Source organism: Nipponia nippon, unplaced genomic scaffold, assembly GCF_047370975.1.
Source record: "Nipponia nippon isolate SJK-2023a ecotype South Korea unplaced genomic scaffold, ASM4737097v1 scaffold_16, whole genome shotgun sequence".
Taxonomy (NCBI): Eukaryota; Metazoa; Chordata; class Aves; order Pelecaniformes; family Threskiornithidae; genus Nipponia; species Nipponia nippon.
Genome location: NW_028262332.1, coordinates 13,087,087 through 13,111,567, shown reverse-complemented (window position 1 = coordinate 13,111,567; position 24,481 = coordinate 13,087,087). Strand labels below are relative to the sequence as shown.

At 38.5% G+C, this 24,481-nt stretch overlaps 1 protein-coding gene across 12 annotated transcripts in view; it reads right to left on the bottom strand.

Moving 5' to 3' along the window:
- Nucleotides 1-4,957: 4,957 nt before the first annotated feature.
- Nucleotides 4,958-24,481, bottom strand: part of RALGPS1 (Ral GEF with PH domain and SH3 binding motif 1) — a 155,337-nt gene continuing 135,813 nt past the window's right edge. For 11 of the 12 annotated variants that reach the window (XM_087753222.1, XM_087753216.1, XM_087753221.1 and 8 more), the window contains 9 exons: nucleotides 16,941-17,067; nucleotides 15,874-16,025; nucleotides 14,546-14,597; nucleotides 14,174-14,254; nucleotides 11,882-11,987; nucleotides 10,959-11,051; nucleotides 10,679-10,784; nucleotides 9,471-9,562; nucleotides 4,958-8,679 (listed from right to left, as the gene is read on the bottom strand). In XM_087753222.1, coding sequence (XP_087609348.1) covers nucleotides 8,650-8,679; nucleotides 9,471-9,562; nucleotides 10,679-10,784; nucleotides 10,959-11,051; nucleotides 11,882-11,987; nucleotides 14,174-14,254; nucleotides 14,546-14,597; nucleotides 15,874-16,025; nucleotides 16,941-17,067 — 839 coding nt within the window. In that variant the 3' untranslated portion in view covers nucleotides 4,958-8,649. The remainder of the gene's footprint in view (nucleotides 8,680-9,470; nucleotides 9,563-10,678; nucleotides 10,785-10,958; nucleotides 11,052-11,881; nucleotides 11,988-14,173; nucleotides 14,255-14,545; nucleotides 14,598-15,873; nucleotides 16,026-16,940; nucleotides 17,068-24,481) is intronic. The other variant, XM_087753226.1, reaches the window with a different exon arrangement.

Here is a 24,481-nt window from a genome sequence, read left to right as displayed (position 1 = left end):
ACCATATGACGTCGTGCTTGGTATATAAACTGGGGGGAGTTGGCCCCGGGGTGGTGACTGCTGCCTGGGAACTGGCTGGGGGTTGGTTGGTGAGCAATTTCATTGTGCATCACTTACTTTGTATATTCTTTTATAATTTTTGTTATTACTTTCCCTTCCTTTTCTGTCCTATTAAAATGTCTTTATCTGAACCCATTAATTTTTTTTTTTTTTTTTCCTGATTCTCTCCCCCATCCCACTGCAGGGGGGGAGTGAGCAAACAGCTGTGTGGTGTTCAGCTGCCTGCCAGGTTGAAACACAATACTGTATTAACTCTCAGATGCAACATATAAGGTGCTCAGCTTCACACAGTGATCCAAAAAATGGCTGCAAAAATGGTGTTTTTAATGACTGACTGAATAACTTTCATAGCTCAGTAGCTGTGCTAAAACATGCTTTTACTCTGCCACCTGCACTCACCCTCAGATCTGAAGATCAAGTCTCCTCAGCAGTTACAAACGTACCCTCTTTGAGGCTGGTAGGTGAAATAGAACTATTCCTGCTCCCAGTTGTTGAAAGAATTAAAACTATTGCACTAGTAAACAATGCAGACAGAACTAGTTGGACTTCTAAGTATGCTGTACTTGAAAGCAGCAATGAACATCCTGTAAAGGAAAGTGTTTGGTTTTGTGTGGGTTTTTTTTGGTTTTTTTTTTTAATCTTCACCTACTCATTTCTGTACCAGCTAGTTGCCCCTTCTGTTGCTTTCCATATGTTTGTTTCTTTGCCCCATGAAAGAGTATGACATTGCCCTCTAAAAGACATTGTTCATCGTGTTCATGTCAAACAGGTTCACATCAAGAGTTTTGTATTATTACAAGAAATGGTAACTAACTTCCAGTGTTTCCAGAGTTCTAGGATGTTCCTGTGTGTTGAAAAATTACATTTCTTTTATTAAGAGAGTGGTATCAATTAAAAAATCATATGCAAAATAATTTATTTAGCCGGTTGTTTACTTTCTTATTCTGCAGAACTGGACAGACTTTTCTCCATGCATACACTAGAAAAAATCTATTTGTTTTCTGACCTTCCTTATTTGATTTATATTCAGTTACATCATGCTTGCAAACCCAGAGCATGAATCATCTGAAGCAAGTTATCACTTGGAACACAATCTACTCTTCCTTAAAGCTGTAAAGCCGAGTACTGGCAGTAAGAGCATGGCTACAGACAAAGTCCAGAAATATAAAGGATACTTTCTCCAATTCATTACTATCTGCACTTTCTTATGCACAACTGTATTTTAGTTGACGCAAAATGGGTGTTTTCATCCTTCCTAATATGCTTAGCTGACTTGCTCTCACATCTGAGGTCTACTGAGACATGTAAACTTTGACTTCTTTCCTTTTTTCTTTACACTCCCCCTAAGGAAAGGTCTGGTATATTTTCAGAATTTGATAAACAAATGTTCATAGCAATATATCACAGCTATGGAAATACCACAACAACTATTACCGATTTCAGAAGAAAAATTAATGCAATTTACCAGTGCCATCACTTACACATCTATCACAGCCTGACATCTAAAGTAGGAACAAACTTATTAAAGATTTCATTCTGGTTTTTCTCTCCCTGGTTACAAAACAAGAGGCTTGGACATAATGAGCATTTAATGAACTCTTCAGTACTCATCTTTGGGTGTTTATCACAAAAGCATGTTACCTTACAGTAAAATACTGTAATGCAAAAAGTATTCCTATTTCTCCCCTGCAATTTGCCTCTGTAACAATAATAATGGCAATCTGGAATATAGTGATTGTTGCTTTTCCTTCCTAATGTGCTCACTTTTGTTTATTTCCTATCCCGTTGCCTAGGGGGAGGAGAGGAATTCCAATCAATTTTCCCATTTAAACTGACGCTATCAGTGAAAAGAACCATTTGGTAGACAGACACTTACTGATGTTCCTTTATAAAATATTTACATTGAAACACTGGACATGACCCTGGAGGAAAATTGTATAGATCCAAGTGATTTCCAAAACTACAAAGTAATGAAGTCTTGAAACAGTCTTCCTGTTTCTCAGGGATAACAGGAAAAGGAGTCCCTTCCAGGAAAGAGATATGTGCTTTCTTTTTCAGCTCTAAAAGTAGCCATTTTATATGAGCTTGTTTTGCTCTACCTTCACATTAGGTAACATTTAACATAACATCTCTCAGGCAACTGCTCACGAAATTATATTTCTGCAGAAATTAAAGCACCTTCTTTGCCAGAGATAATGTGGAGCTTATTTACCTTGAATGGGGAATCACAGAATCATAGAATGGTTTGGGTTGGAAGGGTCCTTAAAAAGATGACCTTAAAAGGTCATCTAGTCCAACCCCCCTGCAATGAGCAGGGACATCTTCAACTAGATCAGGTTGCTCAGAGGCCCGTCTAACCTGACCTTGAGTGTTTCCAGGGATGGGGCACCTACCACTTCTCTGGGCGACCTGTGCCAGTGTTTCACCACCCTCATTGTAAAAAATGTCTTCCTTATACCTAGTCCGAATCTACCCTCTTTTAGTTCAAAACCATCACCCCTTGTCCTATCACTACAGGCCCTATTAAAAAGTCTGTCCCCATCTGTCTTATAAGCCCCCTTTAAGTATTGGAAGGCTGCAATAAGGTCTTCCCAGAGCCTTCTTTTCTCCAGGCTGAACAACCCCAACTCTCTCAGCCTTTCCTCATAGGAGAGGTGTTCCAGCCCTCTGACCATTTTTGTGGCCTCCTCTGGACCTGCTCCCACAGGTCCATGTCTTTCCTGTGCTGAGGAATCCAGAGCTGGATGCAGTATTCCAGGTGGGGTCTCACCAGAGCGGAGCAGAGGGGGAGAATCACCTCTCTTGACCTGCTGGCCACACTTCTTTTGATGCAGCCCAGGATACGCTTGGCTTTCTGGGCTGTGAGCGCACACTGCTGGCTCACGTCCAGCTTTTCATTCACCAGTACCCCCAAGTCCATCTCTACAGGGCTGCTCTCAATCCCTTCATCCTCCAGTCTGTATTGATACTGGGGGTTGCCCACACCCAGATGCAGGACCTTGCACTTGGCCTTATTGAACCTCATGAGGTTCACATGGGCCCACTCCTCGAGCTTGTCCAGGTCCCTTTGAATGGTATCCTGTCCCTCAGGCATGTCGACCACACCACTCAGCTTGGTGGTGTCTGCAAATCTGCTGAGGGCGTGCTCGATCTCACTATCTATGGCACTGATGAAGATATTAAGCAGTACTGGTCCCAATACGGACCCCTGAGGGACACCACTTGTCACTGATCTCCATCTGGACATTAAGCCGCTGACCACTACTCTCTGGATGCAACCATCCAGCCAATTCCTTATCCACCGAACAGACCATCCATCAAATCCAGATCTCTCCAATTTAGAGAGAAGGATATTGCGGAGGACTGTGTCAAAGGCCTTATGGAAGTCCAGATAGATTACATCCGTAGCTCTTCCCTTGTCCATTGATGTAGTCACTCCATCACAGAAGGCCACTAGGTTGATAAGGCAAGACTTGCTCTTGGTGAAGCCATGCTGGCTGTCTCAAACCGCCTCCCTGTCCTCCATGTGCCTCCACATAACTTCTAGGAGGATCTGTTCCACGGTCTTCCCAGGCAGTGGTGAGGCTGACAGATCGGTAGTTCTCAGGGTACTCCTTTCTACCCTTTTTAAAAATGGGTGCAATGTTTCCCTTTTTCCAGTCTGTGGGGACTTCACCTGACTGCCATGACTTTTCAAATATCATGGAGAGTGGTGTGGCAACTACATCAGCCAATACCCTCAGGACTCTGAGCTGCATCTCATTGCATCCCATAGACTTATGTATGTTCAGGTTCCTCGGGTGGTCTCGAACCTGATCTTCTCTTACAGTGGGAGAGACTTTGCTCCCCCAGTCCCTGCCTTGAGGTCCATCCACTTGAGAGGTGTGGGAAGAGAGGCTGCCAGTGAAGACTGAGGCAAAGAAGTTGCTGAGTACCTCAGCCTTCTCCTTGTCCATTGTTGCCAGTTTGCCAGTTGTGTTCATTGGGGAGTACACTTTTTTTGACCTTCCTTTTCTGGCTGACATACCTATAGAAGCCCTTCTTGTTATTCTTTGTGTCCCTTGCCAAGTTCAGCTCCAGCTGCGCCTTGGCCTTCCTGACCCTATCCCTACATAACCGGGCAGCGTCCCGATACTCTTCCCAGGATACCTGTCCCTGCTTCCACTGCCTATGCATTTCCTTCTTGCCCTTCAGTTAGACCAGCAGGTCTTGACTCATCCATGCTGGTCTCTTGTCTTCCTTTTCTGATTTCTTACATATCTTTCTTCGAAATATGATACATGTAAGAAGTTATCAAAGAAGATGGACACTGGTTAACATTTCCATGTTGATCTTTTCCAAGAGAAAGTTCTACTGAACATCTGATCGCTAGGCTATCCATGTCAGCGTTTCAAGGATCTGACTGAACCTTGATTTCATGACTGAAATCAGAAAGGAAATTTCAGATTTTAATAGCAAGAAGATACTATTACATGTCTACATTGATATACTGTGTGATGCAGGGCAGATCATTTTATTAGTGGATGAAATATTTTTTCCTGTTGATTTCAGTGGGTGGAGTTGAGAATCCAAGTGTGTAAATAAACTTTAATTGTAAGTGCAAAGAAATTTACCTTGCTATCCAAGTCAACATGCAAGTTTGGCAGTGATAAAATACATTTCTTAGGAAAACAATAGGATAGGTTTGTCTCTACTTCTTTGGACTTTCCAAATCCCACTTGAAAGAACTGCAAATTCGGAGCGTTTTTCAATTTTCTGTTAGAAATTTGGATTCTGTTGCATTTATACTATTAACTGGCTACACACTATAAAGTCTGTTCAACTGGATTACCATTCATTCACTAATAAAACATGCTTGCTGCTTTTGAGCTAAAATGTTCCTTCTATACCTCTACTATTCTTTTTCAGAACATTTTATTGTTAACAGCGTACATACTCTGCACATTTTTAAACTTACAACCAAATGCAATTGCTGTTGAAGTAAACAAACTTTTTTTTTACATTAAAGTATTTAATTAGTGAAACAATCATCAATGTAACAAACCGAAAAATACAGCAACTTGATACAAGACTGAGGTAACAAAACACTTTGCCAAAAACCTAGATTCCAACGCCAGGGTTATTATGGGTGAGACAGTTCACAAGAATTATAGAAAGAATCCTTACACAAATGGCATGCAGTGGACTGCTGGAAAATACAGCCAAAAATAGTGCAACAGTTTTCACACAAACCAAACCAAAATGTTGAAATTGGTTTACATTATAATGTGACAAGTAAGTTGCAATTTGAAAACTACTTTCTCTGCCTCATTTTAGTGCTATTTGGAAAAACATGCATTTTGGCACTGAATTACATCAAAATTGCACATTAATAAATTAATAATATTGCCTACATACATCTTATATCTTCACAATTCTGAAAATAGTAATTGTGAGACGTTTATTTTACACAACCATCGCAGTTATTCTCTGATGGATGAAAACTACTTGTATGGTTTGTGATATTTTTGTGAAAATGCTTTATTAATCAGTACTGATATGCAATATGTTGCATTTCAATACCAGCTTTCAATTCACATTAGAAGTACCAGATGACGGCAAATGGTACCAAATGACAGCGTAAAAACTCAAATCAGCAGCTACAAACTGTTTAATACTTAAAAACCCATTTAAAATTGGTTTAAGATATTTTAATAGTATTCTTACACTGCCATCATTCTGAATTTTTTTATATTGTGCAGCAATTTCACAATTGTGCTATACTGAAAAGATGTTTACCTGACTGCTGTGTAAAACTATTATTTGCTATGTTCATCTTTCATCTATATAATGCCTTTTACATTCAAATGATAGATAGTAGTGTGCGGGAATTCAAGTTACTTTTGACATATTTCCAAATTCCAAGGTTTTGAGTAGGGTTTGAGTTTGAGGACTGAGCAGGATTGAAGGGTTTAATTTCTCCAGATTCATCTTCTGTCAGTGACAAATGACTGGGTATAAGAATAATTCATAAATATTGCCTTTCATTCATGCCACACTGTTTTGGGGCCCATCATGGTTTCTGGCAAAGATGCTTCCTTTCTAGTTGGGAATCTGTTTTACAAGCAAGTGAAAACGGACCCTTTTGTAACTTCTCCAACAGGCTCTGTGGCTCATAATTTTGAATAAAAGTGTATTTTTGAAAGCTAGAACACACTACCTCTTGTACATACAATAACACACGTAACACTTCAGAGACCCTTAAATTCTAAAAGCTATTAAATTCTGAGTGTGTACAGGCTCATTGTATTGCTACTGTATCAATCAGCAGTTATTGTTCTTTCCAAGGGAGGCTTGTTACACATAACTGAAAGTTGTTACAACATCCATTAGTTTATCTCAATTGCAATATGCTGGGAAAAATGTCATGAGTCCTCACTGGTATTCACTTTCACTACATCACATTGGAAATGAGTAGGTATTTACATGCTTCTAATGTATGTACATATCATGCCAATAAATGTTCCATTTTAATTTAGCTTATATTTAAGACAGATCAGGTTATTCCCTTTTAAGGGGAAAGGGCTACTAATAAAGTAACTTTAAAAAAACCTCTTGACTTGAACAGTTCTGTTTTGGTTACGGTGTCATCATTTCGGTCACCGTTCTGCACATAGTTCAAACCCTATGAATGCTAATAACACACAATACACATGGTCATAGGTGGCACATTCATTAAAATGACAGTCCACGTAACACTTGCATCTTCATGAATAATCTCATTGATAACTAATCACAAAAGTCCACAGGTGCAGAATAATTCAGATTATATTATTATATTTTAACAGTCTGAAGTCACTTACTGGTGAAAGGATTTTACCACATTCAAAAGCTTCTACACTGTCTCTAGTGGCATTGGATGCTCTGCCCTTGCAGATACTGATGTTTTTCCTAGTTCAAAGTTGTCTTAATTTAGCAAAAAAGAAGAAAAATAGGTATAAATATATTTTGCATTACCACTCTTTTCACACAACTCCTGAGCTATCAAAGAAACTTTGTCAACTTTACATACATTTTCACATGTCCCAAGATCTAAATGCCATTGTCGTCAGGATCTGTTTTTCTTGAAAAGCTGGTATATATTAGGCTTCATTCTCAGGATTGTAACACAAGCACTTAAAATAACACAAAAGTTACAGTTGACCTACATTTAACAAAGCAGGGTTTTTTTTGTTGTTGTTGTTAGAGAAGTTTCAAAATCAAAATTTAGAAAATCAGGCAAGTCCACAGAATAAATACTCCTAATGCCAGGGAGCTTGTTCTAATACAGGTTCTGTTCAATTAAACTGACTTCCATTTTTTTCATGGTTTGTAAGCTAGAGGTTTTCTTGCAAATTTCTCCTCTGTGCAATCTTAGGAAACTCAGAAGCGGTTTTCCAGTGATTGATTAAGTCTGAATACTGATGCCATATGGCAAAAAAGTGCTGAACTTAGCATGGGAACAGAAAAAAACTCTGGCCACAGAAGCGCTAGGGCATAGCAGGATACAGCTATGTATCCTGTATGTAGAGAGAGTTCTCAGTTACGTTCTTTTTTTTTTTTTCAGTCTTGCCTAGCTTTCATTGCCATCATGATTTCATAATAGCAGTACCATGAGCCACTTACTATATGTCATAAAGGTGGATCATGTACTGGAATTGAGCGGAGCTGAGTCATCCACAGAAAGACAGAACAGAAACAATGATATGGAATCATTCTGAGGAGCCAGGGCCATGTGATACATAACACCTGATTACCTGCTTCCCTGTACCAAGGGATTTAAGACAAGCAACATTCAGACTGAAGGAAAAAAACAAACTTGTAAGCAACTATGCCACTAGTAAGAGAATGAAAGACAACCTTTAGCACAACATAAATTTAAACAGCCTTAAATCCATTGTCAAGGCATTCCTGAGTAACATAACTGAATGAAAAGAAAACTAACTGTCTTGTGCCAAAATACATTTTTCCCAAATAGTTCAAATGTGAACAGCAGAATTGTCCAGAGATTTGATACAAAATCTGAGGCAGCCACATTGCCAAGCAACTCAGTGCACTTAGATTATAAAAATGTTGTTCCACAATTTTCTATTCTAATTGACACTTTGCAGCAAGTTAACACTGTCAATCATTCTGTGCATTAGAAAGAATTGAAACCCAACATGGGCCAAATATTCTTCAGTCACACAAAGCAGCTTAACAATAAAAAGAACCGTTTAAAAAAGAATAGGCAGAAGATACGATGCTCAGTTCGTGGTCAAACATCAGTTCATGGCAGTCTCTGACCACAAAAAGTTGAGGGCTCTAGATCCTGTAGGAGTCAGGATTAATCTTCTGTCCATCTAACTTGTCTGCTTTCACTCAGTGCATGAGACTATGTCTGGTCCTAAGGACAACATTCACTTTCTGCTTTTAAAAGCTGTGTCAGAATCACTTCCAAGTTACATAGGAAAGTGCTGAAATATTTGTGGCTGGCTCATGTCAGGAAAACCATTCTCCCCTTCCTCCTTAGAGAACAATAGCCTGTTTCTTCAGTTTGGCACTTGAAGTCGCACCAAGTAGGACAGCAAATTATTCGAATGACATTAGATTAGCAGGTACCTGGAAGAGAAGGTAAATTTTTCGGCAGTATAATGCTCCTGAGCCTATTAGGGCATTGGGAAACCGCAAGGTTACAAAATAGAGTGGGCTAATCATTTATTATCCAATGTGAAAAGTGTAATCAGTCCCAAACAGGCCCAAAAGAGGGCTAACCCCATAACTGAAAGGAAGATAAAGACTCAAATAATTTTTCTATTCATGGACCAAATCCAGTCAAAGTATACTAAGAAGTCACCAGTATGCATGGTGGGGGTATGTGTGTGTGCAAAGAAGATTCTCAAGCTGCATCCTGTTTTAGGTCCCATATGAATCAGCATCCTCGTAATATAACCTTTGGAAATCCTTTTAAGAATGAACATTTTCCTCAAGAGAAGAATGAGGCTGCTGTATAAAGGACAAACATAGCATTTTATAGGACACTCTCTTCAATGTCACTTATAGACCCAGTCACTGGAGTAAATGCTAGCCTGTTTGCTTTCTTTGTCCATGAGAAAGCCCCTTCTGCAGTAGAGATAGGGTTACCTCACTTGAAGCAGTGAGTGTACAGGTTATATGCTGTTAAGCTAACCAAAGCTATAGCTAGACCTGCAAAAATCCTGATTTGGTGGGAATTCTGTAGTTTTAAATAATATTCATTCCTCCTATTGAAAGACTGGATCAATGTACAAAATAAGGAATTATGTCTGTCTTCACAGGACTGCGTGTGCACACAGACTGAAAAGAGGTATCTTTTCTAGTAAGGATTTTCTGGAAAATATGAAAGTGAGTAGAAATAGGTTTCACAACCTTACCTGAGGCTTGTTGCTTTTGCATGCATCATCCAAATGCTTATGCCATAATATTGCATGAAACCTTGAACCAGTCTGGAACTTGTAAACATTGCCTATAAAAATAAGAAAATTGAAGGCACTAAATTTGCAGATGGACACGTAGTTTCAAGGTATTCTAATTTCTGTGCAGAAGCCAAAGTCCTGAAGTAAACTGTTAAATTAATTTGCACCTCAAATCCTCAAACAGGATGTTGCTCACATAATAGAGACCACATGAGGCATGTTGTCCAACAATCCTTGGATGAAGGGAGTATGAGAACATACGTGGCCCGCAAAGCTAAGAGGATTGTAAAGGCAGAGAGGCCAAATTACAGCCACAGAAAAGACCACTTAGGTCACATCTAATTTACTTCTGGCTTTCTTCTCATTAAGACTGTTGTGGTTACTGCCAAACTTCTTATGAAGGTTTTTGGTACTTGTGAACTTAGTTTTCTTCAATGTCCTATTATGAGTTTCTTCAATGCCTCGTTATTTTGTAAATTGTTTCTTGCAATCAAATACTTTGTGCGTTTTACTCAACACCCAAGAGATGCACTTCACACACTAGATGCAAATCCATGTCCAGCACCGAAGTTGAAAACATGGAAAGTGAAGGAAGCCTCAAAAATCTTTCTGTAACCACTCAAAATGCAAAATAACTCCAGGGGCTTTCTGATCTTTTGAGGTTTCTGAAGTTTAATCAAGGCAGAAGAGTTATGGCACTTCAAAATTAATTATGAAAAAGTAATTAATAATTACTTAAAAGGCTTTTTTTGGTAAATGGTTTGATGCTTGAAGAATTTTCATAATATGTTGATTGGCCTCAGAGTAAGTCAAGATTTGATACTGACCAATTTTAAGAAAGCTATTCGGAAATTTGGAGATCAGGGTATGCGGACACATGGACAGGCAGCAATCCCATATTGGTTGGGCAATTCCTGCAAAACTTACAGTAACTGTCAAGATACAGCAACACCTCTGTAGGCACCACAGAAGCACCACAGCATATTGTAGAAATATGTTCAATTTCATTTGTACCCTCCCTTGAAAATTCTAGATTGAAAATCTCCCTCTTCAGTCTTTCACGAGTGCCACTGCAAGTTCTGTAATCTACAAACTCATTAATAGAGATTAATCTACTTCCTGTCACAGAAATATAATGCAGACAACGTCCATCCTGCAACACCTACCTTTGTCAGGGTTATTTAGCTGGAAAATATCAGGATGCTCAGGGTCGTCAGGCAGTGCCACCATCCAGCCCACAATGGAGACTTTTTTCCCAGGTGTAGATTTATACTGGAAGAGACATACAAGTCAGTCACAGCTGAGACTGTACTAGGGATAAACTTTTGACTGTAAAAGTTGTGCAGACATATGGCTTAGCCTGGAACAGTAAGTACACTTCAAACACCCTTCCAGATCTGCCTATGAATACGTTATTTTTGTTTTTAGAACAAATTTAAAGCTTACATGTTTTCTTTCAGTGCCTCTTAAAGATTTTGCTCCAAAGTAAAGAAGAGTTGATCCTGAAAGCATAACCCAGTATCTAGTCCATGAGGAGAGCTGAATCAGAAAGGAAAAAAAATTAGGAAAAAAATTCTGCATATCTGCAACATTTAAAAAATCTATTCATAAGCAACTCCCAGTGCTACCAAAGCTGATTTCAGAAGCAAGGAATGGAGAGTTAGATAAAGACTGTCTCCTGGTGTAAATCAGCCCAGCTACCTAAATTTGGATGGATGGCTGTGAACACAATCCATCTTACTTGGGTATCTCATAAAAACATCAGGACTGACTGCTTCACAGCAAAATAGCATGCTGCCTTCTACTGGACAGATCTTAGGCTTCTGCATTTGATCAATAAAATTTATTGAGATGACATCTCTGTAGTTCTTCAAATCTTTTAGCACTGAACAGTAGGGCTGCACATAAAAATATCAATGAACTCTACAGAAAACAAAAAATTACCAAATGCGTAGGACCAGAATAATGTGAAACCTGTGAATTTAGGTTAAGTATGAATTACTGTGACATCAGTGCTATGGGTGGATGTCCTGCAGCGTTCCCATTTCACCACAATACTAAATTTTTGCCCTCACAGAAATGCATGCTGATTTATAGAGCTGCTTTACTCTTGCTCTGCTGTCACAACCTAGAAACATTACTTGCAAATGCAGGGAGAAGCAGAACTGCTGTAGATCAAATGACATACAAAGGTTACAACCTTGTTATAACCCAGTTCAAACTTTGAACAGAAAATGATTTTACAATTGATAATAACAAGGAACATTGTTTTGTGTGGTATCAAGCTGCTGGTTTAATCCAATCCTGGAAATTAAAACAGCCACTGCTGAATTAGAATCACAGGAAGAATTAGAATTAGAATCACTTACAGTAGGTTTCTTGCCTTCTTTGAGCAATGTTTTTCTTCTTAATGGCCCTTCCATGGTAATGACTCCTGTGGAACTACCTAATGTGCAGCTGCAGGCCCCTGTTGGGCTGGAGAGACAAAACATTGCCATATGTATTTGAGCAGACAAATAAGGACAAGAAGTAAGCAATATAATTTAGCTCTAAATATATTTTTCCTGCACTGCCTTACATATAATCTGACACTTGACTCTATAATATGTATTTTCCAGACCTAGATATCAAATAGGAACCAGCATCTTTGAAAAACAGAAAATCAACAAAAGATTCTATTCTGGGGGCTTAGGCATGAAAAAAATAAACCAAAACAGAATAAATATTGAGGGCCAAAGTCGAAGGGAAAACAGGCAAATTTATATTTTATTCTGGTAAATTACAGAAATTATCTGGATATCTGGAAACTTATGGCTTAAAATTTTGGCAATAAGAGCTCCCACAAATGTAATTTTATCTTAAAATAAACTTCAGCTATCAAAAAAGAATGTAGGAAATTACCTTGGCTAATTGGGAAAAAAAATTAGGAAAACTATTGTTATATACAATGCCAAATCATTTATTGTACAGTGATTAAAATATTTTTTCCTTTCCCAGGACAAACATAGAGCTTCCCACATACAACTCTGAGAAAGTGCTACAACTGAAAGCACCCAAGTACAGGCTAAGTTAGAAACGTAAACAGCCACTAAGAACATAACAACCAAAGATTGACTGGTAGGTGATGATCTGTTAGAATTATCTGCTTCTAACCTCTCTTCATTGCCATGTGATCACAGCCCTGATATTCTTATAAATGTAAGGGCCAGTGAAGTTTACCAGAGACAACTAAATCACGTCTAATAATGAACACAAGGAAAAGGACATATGTATGATCTACCATTCAGTTGTGAAAGGAACACTATTCTGTCTATGAACAAGTATGACGGTGTCATATAAACACACATTGGTGAAAGTGATATACACAGCAACACCACCTATGCAAGAACAGCACTTCAAACTGGCAGGTGCATCTTCTTCGATTAAATGGAATTGCCTTGTCTGTGCTTATGTGTATTCTTGCCAATTCTAGTTTTCTGATAAAAGCAGTAGAAGATTCCAGAAAAGGAAGAATGAATGCAAGCATTAGAATTACTTGACGGTGGATAAACCTGAGAAATGTATTTTAGGGAATAATTCTTTGTTGATTTAATACGCTTTTTTGCATTTTTATCTTCTTATATTTTGTATTTCTAGCTTGTATACATTTCTGAAAAAAATCTGCCATAGACAAGTTAAGAGAGTATTTTCCAGAAGCAGGTATAATAGCTGAAATATTGTTCCAAAATTTATTCCTTTACTTATTCACAATGCATGCATTTTTATTCCTGTCTAACTTCTAACTCGTGCTGCTATCAGATCTCACTAGCTCAAGTAAAACGGCTGTACTTACATTTAGACATTATATCAACATTTCTACAATGGCTGAAGCAAACTAATTCATATAAAATAAAAACTGACTGGATTGAAACTCCAACTAAATCTCAGTATTTGTAGAATACTGTTTCAGGGCCCTATTTTCTTTACTGTCCATATATACTTCTTCACTTCCCACTACCACAGAATTTATCAAGTCCAGGTCAGGTATGGATGCAATGAATGATTTTTATCCCTCTAACTATATACAATTTTCCACATCACCTCTCTTTGGGCTGTAAATGGATTACCTGTTTCTGTAAAGTCCATGTCTTAGTGACTAGCAACACTGGGAGTGCCTGCTACATATGTCATTGCAGATGTTCCCTCTCTTACTCGGGGTCCAAGGTAACACCTCTTTACTGTACAAAACCAACACATCATACTATAGCTCTCTGACACAAACAGATGTTATGAATAGCTGTCCTGCAAATCAGGAAATAAATTGTGAGAAAGGGTCCAGAAGGTATCCTTCTAACATTATTTGTTGCAGAAGGCAAAGATGGCCTTCATGACAAACCTGCTTCTATAATGTCATAGACCCCAAAGTAACCACTAGTTTTCTGCAATATGGAAGCCAGATATAATTAGTTAAATCAATAGCTAAACTGAATTTCATCTGAATGGGCCACACCCCTGCTTTAGCATTAATAGGAATTTTTACAAGCAGGAGGGGAAGACTTCCGTGAGTTGATATGGTCATACAAGGATATGTTTGGACACAAAATACATTATGCCAGGAAAGCATAGAGACCCAAAGGAAAGTTTAGCACCATCAACTGAGCAAGGCAGACCCTGAACTGTACCTGTATACACAGCTTCGACTCCTAGGAGAATTCCGGATCGGTACCCTCCAGTTAGGCCCCAGCGTGGCATATAAACGACCCCTGTTTGTAAATGCAAATATCTGGTGAGGGAAATTCTAGTCCGAGACTTCAACAAGTTAGGGTTTGGTAAACACGACAGAGACAGTTCCCAATCTCTTCAGGTCCATGAGAAGAAAAAACACAATAACTCTACAGTGTTTTATTTCAAAAAGTTTGCCATTTTTTCCTAAGTAATCAATAATTTGATAAAAGTAACTATTGATTTAGGGCTTACCTATGTTAGGGATCATTCGTGAATTTCTTAGCTAAGTCTGTAAAGTGCTCAGTGAGTGTACATGAAGACTAACTCACCTTTCAAGCCCTGACGGCAGCTCCTCACTAAATTCTGAGCTTTCACTGCTCTCTAGAAAAAGAGTAGTACAGAGAAGGAGTAAGAAAACCACCCAAGGGAAAATACAAAGCCAATATATGTGGACCACCAGAATAATCTTTATATAGTACCATGGAAATTGCTTACTCAAATCATGTTTCAAAGTTTACTCAAATCATGTTTCAAAGTTGAAGTCTTCAGAGCTCATGGTAAAATCGAAAATTGGAAGAGGCTTAAATAAGCCTTCCCATTTATATCTAACTGATGAATGAAGTCATTGTTATCGCTCTGTTTAAATACCAGACATCTACATGTTACTTTAATTTTCATTATGCTGCTTTTCCTTCAAAAGCTGAGCACTTCAAGAACACAAAATCCAGTTATTGTAACACAATATTTCTACCACAACATATGTAAGTCAATTAAAATTATTAGACATGCACAAAGCAAGCACACCTGTAACAGAGCATATGCCAGCTGTATGCTGCTGCTAGGAGCCAGAACAAATCAATATGATGGTTTTCACAGTGATAGTCCCTATTTCTCTTCCAAGCCCCTGACCGATTTGTACCTCCTTCCCTGGCACAGCTATTTAGCTCACAGTTTTAATTTTCCCAGGACTGATCTTCTAATGCTTAGTATAACACAGTGAGCTGTGCCTGTATTTTCAGAAGTTCAAAGATCATCTCAGTGTCAAACTCTTTTTGGTCAAGTTACCTGCTATCCTTCACACAGTCTATTTCCTATTTTAGAAATAGTCTGCGTCACTTAAAAGGTGGCTTTCTCCTGCTTAGAATACAGATTCTTGATCACTTTGCTCTTATTATAATAATTATTTCATTAATTATAATGCCATAATGTAATTGTCATCATCCTCTTTCACAAGTTCATTTTGTGTTTCTTTTGAGGTCTCAGAGAGCACAGCTAAACTATTCTCCCATCTTCTAAAATATATCGTTAAAATTGAAGTTTTCTTTGTGAAAGGGTAGCTTTCAAAATATATATCCACTTTTCAGTAGCACTTTTTTTTTTTTCCTGGTGAAAGCTGACAAACGCTCTGTGTCACATACAAAGCATATACAGAGAGAATCTTCCTTCATGCCACCTTTACCAAAACCATCAGTAGGTAACTGAGGAAAGCTGAGATGAAGTTGACTATGTAGCTGAGTAGCAGTTCTGATCTACTTTCTTCCATGGAAGGGACCAATCTTTGCACAGGAGCTGATGATCTTCCTAATTCCCTATTTTCCTAGTTTCCAGAGCACTGGGACAGAAAAGCGGGGATGTCAGTTGCCCACACAGACTCTACCTATGGAAAGGCCATTCGTGAAAAGTGAGTTCAGCGCATGGCTGCGGGCTGGGCTGTGCGACTCCAGGACGCTGTCATCCAGGAGGTGGCGTGGCTTCTCCGTCGGGAAGGTGGCGCTTTTGCTCTCCACTACACTGAACTGACACATCATGCTGGAAAATTGGAAAGAGAAAAATGCAAAACCCCTCTTACGTCATCTAATAGCAATCCTTGGCTCCTGATATTTCCACTCAGACTTTGCCGTATCAATAGGTTATTAAGTAGCAGGCAATTAAACGGTACTGCTTACACTTTCCCTCTACCTCCTCCTATGCTCCTTGACTACCAAAACAAGTTTCAGATTTTACTGGTATTTGTAAGTAACAATTATTAAATTTCTGCAGATGGGAAGTTTTAAGTTGTTTTTTTTTTCTCCATACAAAACCTGAACATGCTGGGTGGAGGCAAAGGTAGAAAACCAGAAAAAGAAGACCCCAGCTAAGCTACTGCTTAGTGGTCCTTCACTAAGCTGAAGTAACACATCAACACTTTATGACCTTGGACAAGTCACATGAACTTCTTTTTCCCTAAGCCATTAATTGTGAAATTTGGTAGATGCTGAAACCTTAACTGGGGAGCAAGTGCTCTCACTTAGCTGGGTAAACGGCAGAGAAAAATGTTTCTAATCCATATTACCCAGGTCCAACAGTGCAAAAGGTCACAACTTTCCTGAATGATAAGGTGTGCCAAGCAGCTAGTAAGTTTCCTTAAATGTATTAGCAAGATGTTTAAAAAACAAAAGAAAAAAAAAATCAGTTATGCACACCAGGAATCCATAGATCAAAGTGGATACACAGCTTTCAAGTACTGCCAACAGCTGGCACTAGCAGAGAATAGAGTCAGCAAAAATAACAAAGTGTCAAGAGAAAACCTAGAGAATACACAGTAAAGCCTGAAGCACTCTTGCAATACAAGAAATGGAAGTGACAAATACCACAGTGTTCTCAAATACCAGAGTGTTCTGCTGCTATCTTAAACCTTTGTGATGCATGAAATTGCCGGAGCGTGAGACAGCCTGGAGTACCCACTTGTTTCCCAGGCTGTGACTCTTCCTGTGCCTTGGTACAGGAGGTGTAGGTAGACTTGCTGCTACTGAGGCATCAGGACACGTGGGTCTCCTGCTGAATTTCATAATTGCTGACACATCGGATGGACCTAAAAGACAGAGATCACTTAGCATTGAACTGATGCAAAACCCAGAAATTTCATGGGCTGGTGTGTTTAGCCACTGATTAAAATGAATAGTTACAGATAACCGAAAGGCACCATTTCTGAAGAACTGTTTCTTGTGCATTAGGGTTACAGCATCCATTTCTGTCACAAATTCATCTCTATATCCTTGAAGTGTCTGGAAGTAATTTTTAAAACAGCTTTACATATACTTTTAACAATGAACTCCTACAAAAAGTCTTGGCACCCTTGTAACAGCTGGATGTGCCAAAGTGTAATATGCAGAGCCATAAAGTCAGTTTGTACTTCGGGTGTGAGCAGGAATGCTCACACATGTTTTGAATTTTGTTCACAACTCCATGTTGTGAATAAACTGTAAACAATCTGCTCATACTGACTCACAGCTTGAGCATGTAAGAGAAAGCAGGGGCTTTTCATGTGTCTAATGGCCAGACAGATGCGTTACTTCTCAATCATCTATGAGCTTGAGATGTCTCACTGCAATTATTCTTCCTCTCATTTTACGGATTTTATGAGGCCTCATGGAAAACGTGGACAAGGTGTTCTTATTCCAGTTCCTTGATGCTGTTTGCAAAAGGCTGGCAGTGAACTTTGCAATACAGTGGAGAACAACATGGCGTACCATCATCCTCAGTGAATGCAAGGCTATTCTTGGCTTCACAATAAACAGTTGAGATTTCACTTTTAAACATTTAGTTGTGGCACTGGTGCTTGTGACAGAAGTGGGAATAGTGGTCATGAAAGTAGGCGTCTGCCCCTTATCTATCTCCAGACTTGGTACAGCTCAGGTAGCAGAGAAACAGACTTCCCCCTACGTTATGGGAACCACTTCTAAGAGGCTCCAGCAACCTTAGCTTAGTCAGCTTCTGGCCTCTAACCTAAACCCACTTGTTAAGAGGTCGACAGAAACTTTGTGACGTGAAAAACCACATACAACTATCATCAGAATCCTTACAAAAGTGTCTAGCCTCAAATTAGTGATAAACAGGAAGAGAAAAAAAACCCAAACAAAACCCCAACATTCCAGGGCACAGTTTGCCAACAGGATGTGAAGGTACACTTGTAACAGAAATGGTTCTGAGAGGGTGGTTAGTCACTGGAACAGGCTCCCCAGGGAAGTGGTCATGACACCAAGCCTGTCGGAGTACGAGGAGTGTCTGGACAACGCTCTTAGTAATATAATTTAGATTTAGGTAGTCTTGTGAGGAGCAGGGAGTTGGACTCGATGATCCTTACGGGTCCCTTCCAACTTGAGATATTCTATGATTCTATCTGTTATATAGGCTACTCCATCTCTCCCCAAGCACAGAAGTTATTAATCAATTTCCTCTGCCTTGATTTGAGATTCATGAGACACAAGAAAAACAGGAGAACCAGGAATGAGTTTGTCCTAGTAAGAAGCAAAAAATAATACAAGTAGATGCAAGATGCTTTACTGTCCATACCCACTCTGCAATATAGACTTATATCAAGTTGTGTGAAATATAGGAATTAATTCCAAATTACTTGTATATTTATTTCCCCATAGCCTAGACTCAGGAATTTCACTATGAACTGGGTCATTACTACAAAGAATTGCAAAGGTTTTTCCCTAGCAGTAACAGGAAAAATCTCATCCACACAGCATTCTGCACATTTGAGCACATTGTTCACTGTGCTGTTTAATTAACAATGAAAGGAGTCTCAAGACAAGCCGAAAGAGGAAACTGCTTCTAGCAACAGAGAGAGGGGAAATGAGTTGATTAGAGGAAACTTCGGTAATATCATTCATCAGATCATCAATTTAGTGGGAGAACAAAAACAGAAAACAGTCTGTAATCCTGTTTTCTACCTTATTGCTATATACCATCTTATACAGGACAGCATTTTTGCCTGCCTGTCTTTGCTACCATCACACAACTGAGAATTTGTGAAACATGACACCAGTAGCATGAGTTACTGGTGTATGTGGCTTCAGAGAAGGTCTTATGCTGACAGGCCACACGAAGTTTTAAAAAAATGCACTTTTAATCATTACTTGATCCAGAGATTCAACCAGAACCATACGCCTGGGAGGTTGGAAGAGGGCTGAGTACAATGTCCTGCTGCATTTTCAATCAAAATTTTGTTGCATCTGGGCTGTAAGATGACATTGGAAGCTTTTTCCCTAAAGACAATAGGGTTCATCTTCCTCTTCTGCTGTGAAGGCTAAGCACAAGTTAGAATATAAAAAGTATGAATCTGAGCACAATTAGGTGGTGACTAGTTCAGTGTAAAAACTGTTTGAATTCGTATTTCACCACTAGGTCTCAAAATCTTTTCTGTTGCATTACCAGCAAGAACATATATTTCACTGAAGTCTTTTACCACAAGTTTTCATTATGAATTCTTGAAATTTACGCAGAGACAAACCAAATGCATTCAGAAGGTTCAGAAATTATTACAAGTTCTTTTATTTTAAAACCTCTAGCCCTTCTCATGAATTAGGTTCACAAAAAGGAGTTTTCTCTACATGCTTTGTTTGTGGTGCCCTTCCATCAGATATTTTTCAACATGTGAACAGTAAAATAGTTAGGACTACTGAGGTGTTTACTACCTGCTAAGAAGCTTAAAATATATTGGAACTGAGACCCGGTATGAAGATAGTGGCAGCTGAGAGAGAATTTTCCTGAAAGTTATGAGCATGTATAAGCAAGAGTTTAGTCTGAAACAGCATAAACTTCAGTGTTAATGTGGCCATGCTGAGGTTACCATCACACCTTGCAATGCATTAAGTCACTACTTGCCCCTTAATTTGGCTGCATGATTGGTTCAGTTTTTTATTGCTTCCTGTTGTGTCATTCAGCTCTTTCTCTCTGGTGCCAGTTCTAAATCCTGATTTACATTAAGTTCTTTTAAGCGGATGAAATTAGTTCACTGAGAGCTACTGAAGCATTATGTTTAACAAACTGTTGAAACTACAACTTGTGAAAGAGTAGCAATCTCAAGGCACAGCCCTAGATGAATACCAGTATGGTGCAGTGCTTTTTCACACAGACACTGTCACATGTCAAAATAACAGTTAAATTTTCTAATACATAAGAGTTTAAAGGTTTAAGTTTCTCACTGTGGAGAGTCACAAAGCTGAAAGCAATAAGACTGTTCGATTAATTTGATTCTAAGACAATGTTCATTGAGACAAAGCATGGAGACTGCACCAAAACTACTTTATCTAGAGAAAGAACAACAAAATAACAAGTCTTGTGCTGACACCATCAAGCCATTACAAAATCAAAGTCAGCTGGATTTGACTCCAGGTATTTTAAAGTATTTATAGGTTCAAATGTTACTGCTATCAAAATCTACAAAAAATAAGAGACATTGTCTACCAACAAAAATAGTTCTTTGAGAGTTTTCACTCTACACTCCCTTTTTTTGGAAATTAGACCCCCATTTAGGAAGCATGGAGTGAAATTTGCACTAATACAAATACAACAGAAAAATATTTAAAGATTGATGATTATAACTTGATTTTAGCAAGAGCTTTAATTACCTGGACAGCTTCAGAACAGAAAAAGTTTGTTAAAAAAACCTGAAACAAATGATGCAATGTGTCTAAAAGGACTGCATATCTCAGATTGAAAATAAGATTACAGAATCAGACTTCAGTTCAGGTTAAAATACTGCCTGGCTAAGGTAAGATGTGTCAAGGGTGACAGAATTTATGGAAATAGGTATAAGAGCCATACAACTTCAGCCAACAGTTCCAGGCTGGCTTCCTTGCTATTATACATGGTAATCACAATTGCTTTCATCAGTCCTGTGAAAAGAGGTGATGGACTTATTCTAATTCCTAGTTAGGTGTCTTTAGTGAAGATCCTGATGACAGAAAACAGAATGCTTTGTGGGATAAGATGGAGACAGAAATATCAGCTGTGCTGGTATTACTCTGTCTGCAGTGGCCATTTTCTATGTAGTTCTGCATCTTCCTCATCTTCAAGGCAAGAGAAGGAAATACACAGTTTGGTTCTGTTAACCCTGTGCTAAGGTGAAGAGAATCACAAAGTCTTTGCATCTGCTCTGCTGTCAAATGTCTATGAAGAAGAGTTGTGAAGTTCAGAGTTCTCTTTGGACAGGACCTGTGCTGCCCGAGACACTCAGTTCAGCAAGAAGTCTGGGGTGCAGAGGGTGTCAGCTTGAATTATGGGGCACAGGGGAGATGACCTCATTTCTCTAAAGGGGTAAGAGACAAGAGAGCCTGTGCTGAGAAGGATGCCAAAGAGGGTAAGTGGTGAGATACTGATGAAAAACTGCACAGACCAAGGGATGTTTATGGACATACCAGACTGCTGAGCAATTAGCTGGGGAAGCTATGCCTGATACCGCTGATAACAAAATTCCAATATTTAAATTCATTTGAGATTGAGTTATTTTGCCCCTTTTTTTCCAATAAGTGAAGTCATCTGCTACTGCTAACTCTCCTCTTTATTCTCCTGGCTCCACTCCTAGTGCATACTGTTACCATGATTGCTATTCTGTTATTTTGCCTTTCATGGAGACAAAGCACTCTTAGTAGGATTTTCCAGTCAGCTGGCATGAACAAGGGTTAGTTTGGTTTTCATTATTTCTCAGCATCATTTTCAAGACTACGCTGACATGCACAAAAATAATGTATAAAAATATTAAAACATGATTAAAAATTTGTTTGCGTTAGGAACGTGAGACAACTTCATCAGAGTGAGCTGAGTGCTGTTCAGAGATCTGTGGCAAGAACATTTGGAAAAGTTTACACATATCCCAAAGGATCTCACTGTTTTTTCCTTTGCATAATTTTTCCATGAATAATCCTTCAAATGTTATAAATGAATGTTACTTTTGCAATCCTTCAGTAGAACATGTGAACATTTACAGTCTCCAGAGCTTTTAAAAAAAGCAACAGGGTGAAGGAGTTACAGTTCACAATTTTTCTCCACTAAAAATCTATCAATAAACCAATACTAGGCATCCAAACAGAAAACTGAAAAGGAGTCGCATATTATATGCTGAAAAACGGAGTGATTTTTCAGGAAGATAAAACAGTCTCAAGTATTTACTATTTTTTGGTGAGCAGCTAAGAAGTAAAACTGATACTTAGCAGCTCTGTTTCTAAAACTTAATAAAGACATTCCAAGCCACAGACTCTCTAGTTAAATCTTCACTGTAAATTTTTACTGTTCTGTTGCCATTGTAACCAAAGTCAGTGGGTGATAATTAAACTTCCAAATAGAAAGACCTACTTACAAAACACACAATAAAGAACTTAAGAAGAATTTTGTGCACAAATCAAGAATGACGCAAAAAAATTAAATCTAGAATGATGGCTATTGTAAAAGCATAGTTTTAATTTTCAGAGTGTTGCTTTACAATTCAACTAAAGCCTATTAATGCATACAACATGCAAGAGACATGTATGTTATGGCTGCTTCTCAGACAAGAGCAAACTAAGAACAAGAATCAGAGGCTTTGGCTGCACCTCTCTGTGCTCCCCTGCCCCACCCCTCCAAAAAAAAAAAAAAAAAAAAAAAAAAGGTGTGTTTTTTTGGTCAGACAAATTGAAGTCTGCCTGCTCTCTTTGGAAACAGTATGCAAAGGCCTGTCACTGCAGAGGTCAGGAAGATGATTTTGGTTATCAAGTGCAAGTACTCTTTTTTTCAAAAGGACTATGAACTATTTCTAATACCATGCCTTGGGAGTAAAGGGAACATAAATAGGATTTTGTATTTCTGCCACCTGAACCCTGTTGCTGTAATTAGCGTCCTATTCTAATCTCCACTTCCCCTACGTAACAGCAAAAGATACAGATACATTTATAAAAAGTAATTTGGAAACCTTATTCTGCAGTACTTTTTTTTTTTTTTTTTTTTACCCTAAGGACAATAACTGGTACAGAATATTAGTCTGTCTACATTGGCAAACAAGAATTTCTAATTCTAGAAATATCATAGGAAGAAAAAGATTAATTCACTGTTTCATTCCGGAGTTTATATTTTTAATCTTCCACAAATCCTCACTCTGTTTTCATTTTTTTGCATTTAAGAAGAATATGTTAAGTCTAGGGAAACATTCAGCAGAAATCATGATTAAGATCGCTGCAAATAAACTGTCTGGCTTCGCTGCACTGCCCTTTCCTTCTCTAAGTGTTTTTCTTTCACTGAGAGTCCAGATGAACCACAATTTTCTCAAGTGCCTTCTACTTCTAATATGTGTAAAGAACACCTTGCTATCTGTTTACATTTTCCTTCAAATCATTCTCAGTTTCTTTAATTTCTATCTTCCACTTATCCAGCTACAGCTGTAACGAGATTAGTTTGTCCCAGGAGTTTTTTTTGTTGTTTTTGTTTTTTACAAGTACTACCACCTGCCAGTGCCAAGAATGCTTAGAATAGATACACAGTGTGGTTGTCCTTTGATGTAGTCTTTGCTTTATGTTCAAATTTGCATTAACAAAATCCACTAATTTAAAGGTTAATTCCAAAAGCATGGTTTGCAGCAAGGGAATAAACACTGACATGTATGTCGATCTTGCATAATGTCTATCAATAACAACAATTATGAAAAACAGAACTTTCAATCACATGAGCATATTAACTTACACTTTTTCTTCCCATAAATTTAAGTATAACAGTGAATCATGCTGGATTGTTATCTCAGGATACTAATGTCTCTTAATGGGCAAGTACAGTTTAGGCTGGCGCAGCTCTGTTCACCCTGTCTCCATTGCTGTTATGAAAAATCTGTCTGCGTGCATGAGGAAGTAGTTCAATCTTCTTGGACCGTTCAATTCTGGCTTAACCTTTTTTTGCTATAATTGCCAGAGAGGGACCAATTAAGTGATGTGGACACAGAGGGGAGTTTGTTGATGTTAATATATGAAGTGTCAAAATGTACAAAATGGACCCTAGAGGAGTTTTCCCAGTAGTACTCAATCCAGTATCTCCAAGAGTAGGATTGTAGAAATATGTTAATAATGTAGTGAAAGATGAAATTACAATACAGGCAAGATCACAAGCTTAATATAGTTAGCAAGGACAACAGCAAAAGCAAACCAGACAAGTGCACCATAAAACTGGGGCACTTTTGTCTGTGCCACTCTATCAAGATCAAGTACTACTAACGATATTTCTAATGTACTTCTGACTGCACAGTAAGCACACTTGAGTGTATTTCCTTCGAATGCTTCCTGAATAGAAGTGATAATTTCAATTTCAGGTGTTACTTTCATGCAATCACTGATTGTCAGCATTTGTGTTACTTACACTGCACCAGTGGAATGTGCAAAACCCTGACCTATACTTCAGCAAAACTGCTGAATTTCTTGCAGCTGGGTCTGCAGGGTAGTGCATGAGCTTGGATGACATCCATATTGGCAGTGAAGACATAC